The following is a 9,888-nucleotide window of genomic DNA, read 5'->3' on the forward strand; positions in this document are numbered from 1 at the left end:
TCCACTGGGCTCTAACCGTATCATCAAGTGGATTCGGGATTTCGCTATGGCAGCAGCAAAGCTCCTCTCCATCCTCTGTGTCGCTGTGGCCATAATAACTTTGACTGCAGCCCAGTCCAGATCCAAAGCGTCAAAGTCTGGGAAAGGTAATGCAAGTTCCATTTCTGCTTTCCACGTCTTGCGGTGTGCGGGTGTAAATGGCCAAGGTAGAAAGTTAGCTTTGTCCATTGGAGATCTGATTTATCCACATCCCGCCGCTTCGTAAAAGGAGCAGAAAGCAAAATAGAAGGTGAAAATTAAATAAAAGTAAGGGACAGGACTTTAAGTATCTTCCTGCATGTAACCAACGAATTGAACAAAATAACGTCAACCACCTTTAATTCGTTGGGCTCATATTTACTGTTCAATCGTGTCTGTCACTTTACAATGAGTACCTTACAGTTTCAGACTTGCATTTTCTTTCATCTTTAACTCGTGTAAACTGAATGTTTTCACAGTCAAAAACATTACATTGAACTCACACTGCAATGTTTTTTGCCACCAATTAACTCAGGGAAACAGTGTCATTCTCGATCGCGTTGAATCCAATGCAGATCCAGCATGAATCACATTATTTTTTTCCCCTTCAGCCTAGCAAGGAGAGGCTACTTACTTCCAAGAGTTGGGCTGAATTTTAACCTGCCCTGTCCTGCAGGAAACTGAATGAATGGACCGAGTTTAAAACTGGCTTGATGTCCTGAACAATGTTTACTCCGCTGAATTCAATCGAGGAGAGCTGTCAGCTGTTCGCATGACAGCTCAGGTTAAAATTGACCCTAAAATTCCTGCGTGGATCTTGCATTCTTTTAAAGCAGAATACTGTAGGATGCTGGAAATCTAACATTCAGCCATGATCGTCTTGAACGACAGACGGGGCTCAAAGGGCCGAATGGCCTACTCCAGTTTCTCAGAAATAAAGACAGAAAGCACTGGAGGAACCTCAGCAAATCTCAGTGCTTTTTGAGTCCCTTAACTCCTTCGAAGACTCAAGAGGCTAGCTCTGTTTCTTTGCCCACTGTTGCAGGCCCCCCAGCGCTTACTGGTATTTTTATGCATTTTTAAAAAAATCTGTAGCTGACGTGTTCAGGGTCTTCTGCCATTTGCCAAGACTGTGCGAAAGGCAACACCACTATTTTCAAACTCAAGCGCAGTGCTTCTCTAACTGAGTCCCAGTGCGACCCACATGTAACAATCCCTCAGTGAGAATTGTGTGTGCTGGGGAGGGGGTGATTGCTATGCGAGCAGGAGTATGGCATAGGGTCTTGATTCCACCAGCCTCCCCAGTTTGTGAAGCCCTGCCCTACTCTCAACTCCATTAACTTGAGCAAATTATCCCTGCCTTTACACTGTCTGTTACTCTTCCTTGAATGTCATGCTTTAATCAGGCATTAGCTTCTTATGCAATGCAGTTTGTTTTGGACAGGGGCTCTGGAGCTATTGAATTAAAGGTTTATAGACTAATTGTCCCTCATCAAGAGCTTCCTTCAATTCTTTGTTGGCTTGCAGGGAGCTGCATGGAACTATTGTCTCTGGGTCCGTTATAATTAATTTTCTGCTTTTGCTTTGAAGGGAATGTGTTAACCTGTGATTGAGTTATCATTAACCCCTTAAAACTCAATAATCACAAGCTGCAGTGATTGACATTTACCAGATGAGCAGCTTTGCTTCCTTCTGGAATAACACGCAGACAAAGAAAAAGAATAAATTGCACAGTGTAGGGTCATTACCTCCTCAGAGACACCTCACAGTTGTTTGCCGGGAGGGGTTATCTGCTCCAACTGCTCCACCTACTCAACAACGTCCAATACAACCATACACACAATGTTTACACACAAGGATGAAGCTCAGTGACTGTCACTCAGTTCAGAAACTGGTACATTGCAGTCACTGCTTTGGTTAGGTTGGAAGGACAGAGTCATAGAGTCATAGTGACGTACAGCATGGAAACAAACCCTTCGGTCCAACTTGTCCATGCCAACCAGATATCCCAACCCAATCTAGTCCCACCTGCCAGCACCCGGCCCATATCCCTCCCAACACTTCCTGTTCATATACCCATCCAGATGCCTTTTAAATGTTGCAATTGTACTAGCCTCCACCACTTCCTCTGGCAGCTCATTCCATACACGCACCACCCTCTGCGTAAAAAACGTTGCCCTGTAGGTCTCTTTTATATCTTTCCCCTTTCACCCGAAACCTATGCCCTCTAGTTCTGGACTCCCCCACCCCAGGGAAAATACTTTGTCTATTTATCCTATCCATGTCCCTCATGATTTTATAAACCTCTATAAGGTCACCCCTTAGCCTCCGATGCTCCAGGGAAAACAGCCCCAGCCTGTTCAACCTCTCCCAAAAGCTCAAATCCTCCAATCCTGGCAAAATCCTTGTAAATCTTTTCTGAACCCTTTCAAGTTTCACAACATCTTTCTGATAGAAAGGAGACCAGAATTGCACGCAATATTCCAACAGAGGCCTAACCAATGTGCTGTACAACCGCACCATGACCTCCCAACTCCTGTACTCAATACTCTGACCAATAAAGGAAAGCGTACCATTGTGGATGAATATGTGTCAGCTCAACTCGCATTATCCTACATTATACATGGAATATCTTCACCATCAAAGGTGTTTTCAGATAGATTTCCAACTCAGTACTCAGGCCACTTCGAGCTGGGTCAGCAGCAGCCTTATGAATGTTGTTCTAGGTGGTGGAGTTGCAGGCGATAACCTTTTGCCATCACCTCCAGTCTGCCAGCTCATCCCTGTTTCTATTGCTGCACTGCTGGTGGCTGTTGTCTTAGCCCACATAAACTCTGGGACTACACCGCCAAACCTATCCACCTCCTGATTCCCCTCGTTAAAGCCTACCTCCCTGACTCGGGTATTAGTCACTATCCTAACATCTCTTGGTGCAGCTTGACAACAAATGTTACATAGTAGTGTTTTTGACATTTGCCTCGGGATGGCTAACATATTAAAGACAGTGCAAAAAGCAAGTATTTATGTATGTGCTGGAATAATAAAGAAGGATTTGCAGGGCAGTGGGAGGAAATGATGGGATTGCCTGGTATGGATACAATGGGCTGAATGGCCTCTGCTATATCCACTCTGTAATTCTAAATACATTGGGTTTAGATGAGGATGCGTGCAGGATCACCTGGAATATACTTCTTGGTTCAATCGCCTTCTGCCATTAAATGAGAAGGTAGATCAAGGTACAAGACAGGAGGAATTGGCTCTGGGGCAAGTGAGGAAACAGACAGTGGGTCCAGAGGAGTTGTTCGTGATGACAGCAGAACCATGACCAGCATTTTCTACCCAAGGAAATGAGAGAGACCGTTATGATATGAAAGCGTTGAACTCAGTGGTGAGGCTGAAAGGCTGTACAGTGTCTCAGTGGAAGTGGCATGGTTGTTCTTCGTGCTTGTGTTGGCTCCAATTGGTGTTCTTTGATGTGAAAAGCAATGAACACACTCCTTATGCTAGTGAATCAAAATATTCAGATTGGAGCTTCCTTTGGCACCATCCAGTGTTAAAGCACCACCTTGTGGTACAAAACATGAACTGAACATTAAATGCTCAAACTTTCAAGGGAAGTGAATTAATGCCCATCTTCGGCTGAGATGCGGAAATATTTTTTCACAAATAGGGTGGTCAGTGTGTGGAATTCAAGCATGCTCAAACATGAAGCATTTATTCATAAGAACATAAGAATCAGGAGCAGGAGTAGCCCATCCGGCCCTAAGACTCTGCTCCGCCATTCAATAAGGTGATCTTTTAGTGGCCTCAGATCTACTTCCCCGTGGTCTCACCATAACCCTTAATTTCCTTACTGTTCAAAAATTCATTTATCTTAACTTTAAAAACATGCAATGAGGAAGCCTAAACTACTTCACTGGGCAGGGAATTTCACAATTCAGTCCTAAATCTGCTTCCCCTTATTTTGAGGCTATGGCTTCTAGTTCTGGTTTCACCCGCCAGTAGAAAAGAAACCTCTCTGCTTCTATCTTATCTGTTCCTTTCATAATTATGTCTAAGATCCCCCCCTCATTCTTCTAAATGAGTATAATCCCAGTCTACTCCATCTCTCCTCATAAACCAACTCTTTCAACTCGGGAATCAACCTAGTGAATTTCCTCTGCACCTTCTCCAGTGCCACTACATCCTTTTTCAAGTAAGGAGACCAAAACTGCACACAGGACTTCAGGTGTGACCTCACCAGCACCGTGTACAGCTGCAACATAACCTTCCTGCTTTTAACCTCAAACCCTTTAGCAATGAAGGACAAAATTCCATTTGCCTTCTTAATTACCTGTTGCACCTCCACACCAACCTTCTGTGATTCATGCACAAGGGCACCCAAGTACCTTTGCACAGCAGCATACTGCAATTTTTTACTGTTCTTCTTACCAAAATAGATGTCTTTACATTTATCAACATTGTACTCCATCATCCAGACCTTTACCCACTCAGTTAAACTATCTATATCCCTCTGCAAACTTTCAGAGTCCTCTGCACACTTTCCTCAACCACTCATCTTAGTGTCATCCACAAACTTCAACACACCACACATGGTCCCCAACTCCAAATCATCTATATAAATTGTAAACAACTGCATTCCCAACACTGATCCCTGAGGCACATCACTAGTTACTGACTGCCAACCCGATAGCACTCTTTGCTTCATTCTTGTCAGGACGTCGCCATAAATACTTGAAAAAAAACTTTTTTTTTGCACATTTTATCATCAAAGTTCCAACTATATTCAGAATAATCCATTTGGTCCATTGATCCTGCTCAATATGATCATGGTAGATCCTCTATCTCATCACTATATTTTTGCTTTTTCTCCATACCTCTTGATTCCTTTAATACCTAATAAATGTTATCAGTCTCTTTCTGAAGTATACTCAATGACGTGAATGATTTCCACAGACTGACCATTCTGTGAGTGAAGAAATGTTTCCTTATCGCAACCAAAGCTGGGCGTGAGCCCACTTCTCTTGAATTTCCACGCTTGGCTCACCCTAACCTGAGAGACAACTCAAGTTTTTTTCTCTCTCACTCATTACCTACCATCTCTTCTTATGGACCTTTAAGTGACTCTGGCATAGGCACATGAATGATAGTAAAATGAAGGGTATGTAGGTTAGTTTCATCTTAGAGTAGGATAAAAGGCTGGCACAACATCGAGGGCCGAAGGGCCTGTACTGTGCTGTACTGTTCTATGTAGCGACACATCTTTCAGTACAAAGTGTTATCCGTCACTGAATGCAGCAGACCGACACATTCAAAGTCCAGGACAACTTGCTGTGGGAAGGACAAAAAAAAGGTTGGGGCGGCTGTCAGAAAGGCTCAATGGAGAAGGGCTGCCATCTAGACACCTCCTGCCTGAGGGGCTGGAACATGTGTAGCACCTGTCACATCATATGCAAATGTAAACTGTGAATTGCAAATAGAATCTGTAAGTGTGGAGAGGCACCCCACAGTGCCCTTTACCAAACTGTATTGCACTTTGTGTAAAGCGAAGCTTGAGCTGTTAAGTAACGGCCTTTTCCCAAATTTTAGTAATATTTTCTAAGTGAAAGCAAAATGCTTAAGAAATTTTCATTGCAGATTGAAATGTCATAAAAATGTGAAAAGTGTCACAAAGTGAGTGAAGCCTCTTATTACTAATTATAATGGAAAATTACAGTGCTGCATAATATTAAAATGAATGACTGCAGAAAGTGAGGCCTGTTGTTTTGGTCAAGTGTGTTAATTAGAGAGTTTTTCCCCAACCTTTCCTGTTGTTCTGTTTAAGTTTCAGTCCAAACTTTCAAGAATTTTTTTTTCTTAAATTTTGTGTTTAAACCCCACAGGCAAGGACGATTTGAGGAATGAAATTGACAAACTATGGCGAGAGGTCAATTCACTTAAAGAAATGCAAGCACTGCAGACTGGTAAGTAATCCTACTGTGTTAGAGTGAGATGTGGTCTGTATTTCCACTCTGAATGCAGCTACATTCAGGAAAAATGGTATTACTGTTATTGTTACACCGATTGTATTGAAAGAAATGTGTTGGTAATCATGCCTCATTTCTCGGTGAATTACCTTTGTAGTATAAATGTTTAACTCGATCATCAAAAAGGCCAATTGTTTCCCTTCTCTGCTGCTGTCCAAAGTAATCATTGAATATAAAACCAAACGCATTCTTAAAACAATTTACACAACTTGCTAATATCAGCTACAATCTAGAATTAGATTAATATCCCCTTTTAATTCCAAACAGCTGCATCCACATAACACAAAAGTTAACAAAGACTCTGCAGAGATGATCCTTTAATGAGAGTGAAGGAAAACCCCTCATTGTCAAATGGTCTGAAAAACAAAATATAGATTTTATTGAATTCTAATGTTTAAAGGTGTTTATTATTGACCAATTTGAACCACTGATAGCTGTAGACCAATGGAAGATCTAACAATTAGTACTTTGATGTGAATGGGAATCAACCAAGCTTGATCCAAGTCTTTGGATAGCAGTCACAGATCTGCTTCTCAGGATTTACAAAATAATCAAACTACTGAAATATAGACACTTTATCAAGTTCCGAAAGACTTCAACCAAGAGAGGAAGGGATTTGCAGCCTTCCTGAAGCTTTGAAAGTGCTATGCAGTCATAGAGTCATACAGAGTAGAAACAAACCCTTCGGTCCATCCAGTCCATGCTGAACATAATCCCAACCTAACTAGTCCCACCTGCCCGCTCCTGTCTAATATCCCTCAAACCTTCCCTATTCACGTATCTATCCAAATGTCTTTTAAACATTGTAATTGGACCCACATCCACTAAATACTCAAAAAGTTCATTCCACATGCGAACCTCCCTCTGTGTTTTTCTGTATGGTTCTCTAGGTATGTCAACCAGAAGTTAAAGCCAGAAAGAGTTGTGAGAAAACCTTCAGCACAAGATCTCCATCGTCTCTTCAAAGCCAAGATTTCTAGTAATTAATGCAATAAAGCCCATCTCTTATTGCATAAAGCTTTGCTTGGTTCTTTTTCCAAAGTCATTTGACTCTTTGTAATCAGCAGGTGAATCAGAGACCACATTAAAACTTTGATCTAATTTCTAAGAGACAGTATGAATACCTCCCTCAAACCTCTGGTATAATATGGAAAGATTCCAAATTGCTCAATATCTTCCAGTTTTCATATAGTCCATAAATATAAATATGTATTCATAACAATATTTTAATTACAAACTACTCATTCCCATTCCTAATACAAGCTTCTACAATTTCCAAACATAAACCCACTGCAAATGCATGTGAAATATCTAGACTTCAGGATATTTTGGGGCTTGTCAGTATTAATACCAATATTTTTCTTTGTCTTCCCAGTTTGCCTGAAAGGGACAAAAATTCACAAAAAGTGCTACCTGGCATCGAAAAGCGCAAAGAGCTACCATGCAGCAAATGAAGACTGTATTGCCCAGGGAGGGACCTTGAGCATCCCCAGAAGCAGTGATGAAGCTAACTCCCTCCGTAGCTATGCCAAGAAGAGCGTGACTGGGGCCAGGGAGTTCTGGATTGGTGTCAATGATATGACCACTGAGGGCAAATTTGTTGATGTGAATGGATTGCCGATTACTTATTTCAACTGGGATCGGAATGAGCCACGTGGGGGAACACGTGAGAATTGCGTGGTGGCTTCAATTAACAGCCAAAGCAAATGGTCTGACGAGGTGTGCCGTACCGAGAAGAGATACATCTGTGAATATCTCATTCCTTAGAGCTGTCGATCATGTGGCAAATTCCAGACTGACTGCTGTCATTACATTTATTACTTTTATTGCCATATTCCTGATCTCTGTTTTTCAGGTGAAGAAGTTTGAATAAGATTTTTAAGGGATACATAATTTGAATAATGCATAAGGTAGAAATTCACCTTCGGCGACATCATTAAAACATTTCACAAGCTGCCCTTTATATTGAATATTGAGAAGAATGTATAATGGGTAATGCAGATGAACCCATTGGGTTCCCATTTAAGATGAATTTCTATCTGTCTTTTCAAGGTTTTTTTTTCTATAGATCCGGTATTATTTACCAGGATTAGTACTCAGAGTCAGGAATGTATCTTCAAAAGTCTGTTTATAAACCCTTTGAAATTATGTTCAAGGATTTACCCACATATTTTTGCACAATTCCTTAGCTTTTTGAAAAGCGGATTCAGCAAGCTCACGCTCAACAGCTCCCATAAAACAAAGGAATTGTCCCCCAACATGTTAATTCTTTTAGCATTGATCGTCACACTGTATAGCTCAAAACATAGACCTTTTTAATGTCAATATTATCAACAGAATGATTCTAAGTCATTGTCAACCATGTAGCACAGATGTGGACCTTACTTTTCCCTTAGGACTACAACCAGTTTTAGTCAGACTTAGAGTGGTCTACCTCAGAAAATAGCACACACAGTGTGTTCCCCAGTTTGATCCCACCTGGCTGGTTCATCAAATAGAGATTATCTTCCATCTGCAGTACTTTTCTAACTAATAAGCAACAATGTTCAAAGGAAATGGTTTAAAAAATAATACCGCTATGATTTTTCACCTGACAGCAATTTCCAGGAGATTAATCTTTAATTCCTAGCAACTTCAGGACATTTCTGGAGTTAGGAAACAGTACAAAGCAGTGCTGGGCTGGCAAGGAGTTGTCCTATCTCCGTCATTAGGAAGAAAATTCAGGCCAGGTATCCTTTACTACCATCCATGTTAAGCATTATATTCTGCATATGTTTCCTATTGCATGTATTGTTTTCTTAAAGGAAATCTATCCTGAGTCCTTATTATGTTTCATGGTTATGTCTTTAGACGCAACACAGTGGAATTGTATAGCCTATTATTACTTATCAGGTTTGTTTTCTATATAAAGACATGCAATTTTCTTTAAACATTTCAGGTTCTGCCTCATTGCAGTCATTTCAGAGAAAACATATTTGCTCAATCAGTCTACTGCACAACATTTAGTATTAATTGAGACCTTCCTTGTGTTAAGGTTCTACTGCGAGATGTTGATCTCACATTACTCCCTGACATGAAATTGTGAAGTTTCTGGCTAGCGACTGATTGTGGTGTTTTTTTTCTAAAATCTGCCCAAAGCTCTTGCTATGTTCCTCTCCTTGGGGTAGAGTTCCTGCTTTTGACACAGATGCTGATAGATCTGCTGAGTTTCTCTAGCAATTTCTGCTTCCTTTGCAAAATCCACTGGGTTAGGTTACAATTCAAGTTTCAGCTTAAGTTTGCTTGCATAAGCACAGAAACTAAAGTCTACCTTGAACCAATACAATTAGGTGGTTTCAGAAAAAGCAATTACACCTTTCTCTTTCCATTACATATTTAAGAAACAACTACACAGTGATATCAATGAGCTTCATCCCACCATCCAACTTACCATGGACTACTCTTTAGTATCGGTCTCATTCTTGGACACATTCATCTTCATCAAGGATGGGCACTTCAGCACCCCACTCTACCGCAAACCTACGGATAACCTCGCGATGCTACAATTCTCTAGCTTCCACCGAAGCATCTTAAAACAGCCATCCCCTATGGACAAGCCTTACACATACACAGGATCTATTCAGATGAGGAGGAATGTGACAGGCACTTGGGAGTACTCAGGGATGCCCTCATAAGAATGGGGTATGATACTCAACTCATCAATCGCCAGGTCTAACGTGCCACAGCAATAAACCGTAGTGACCTCCTCAGGAGACAGACATGGGGTACATTTTGTTGTCCAGTACTTCCTGGGAGATAAAAATCTATGCCATGTTCTTCCCAGCCTGCAACACATTATCAGTGA

The 9,888-nt window shown here is 41.2% G+C and overlaps 1 protein-coding gene across 1 annotated transcript; it reads left to right on the top strand.

The window, feature by feature from the left end:
- Window positions 1–6: 6 nt before the first annotated feature.
- Window positions 7–9,650, top strand: LOC122558662 (tetranectin-like protein). The gene is made up of 3 exons (XM_043707459.1): window positions 7–146; window positions 5,901–5,981; window positions 7,420–9,650. Exons 1-3 carry the CDS (start codon window positions 47–49, stop codon window positions 7,809–7,811), a joined length of 573 nt encoding a protein of 190 aa, XP_043563394.1. The 5' UTR covers window positions 7–46; the 3' UTR covers window positions 7,812–9,650.
- Window positions 9,651–9,888: the final 238 nt, after the last annotated feature.

The sequence above is a fragment of the Chiloscyllium plagiosum genome, chromosome 17 (genome assembly GCF_004010195.1).
Source record: "Chiloscyllium plagiosum isolate BGI_BamShark_2017 chromosome 17, ASM401019v2, whole genome shotgun sequence".
Lineage (NCBI taxonomy): Eukaryota > Metazoa > Chordata > Chondrichthyes > Orectolobiformes > Hemiscylliidae > Chiloscyllium > Chiloscyllium plagiosum.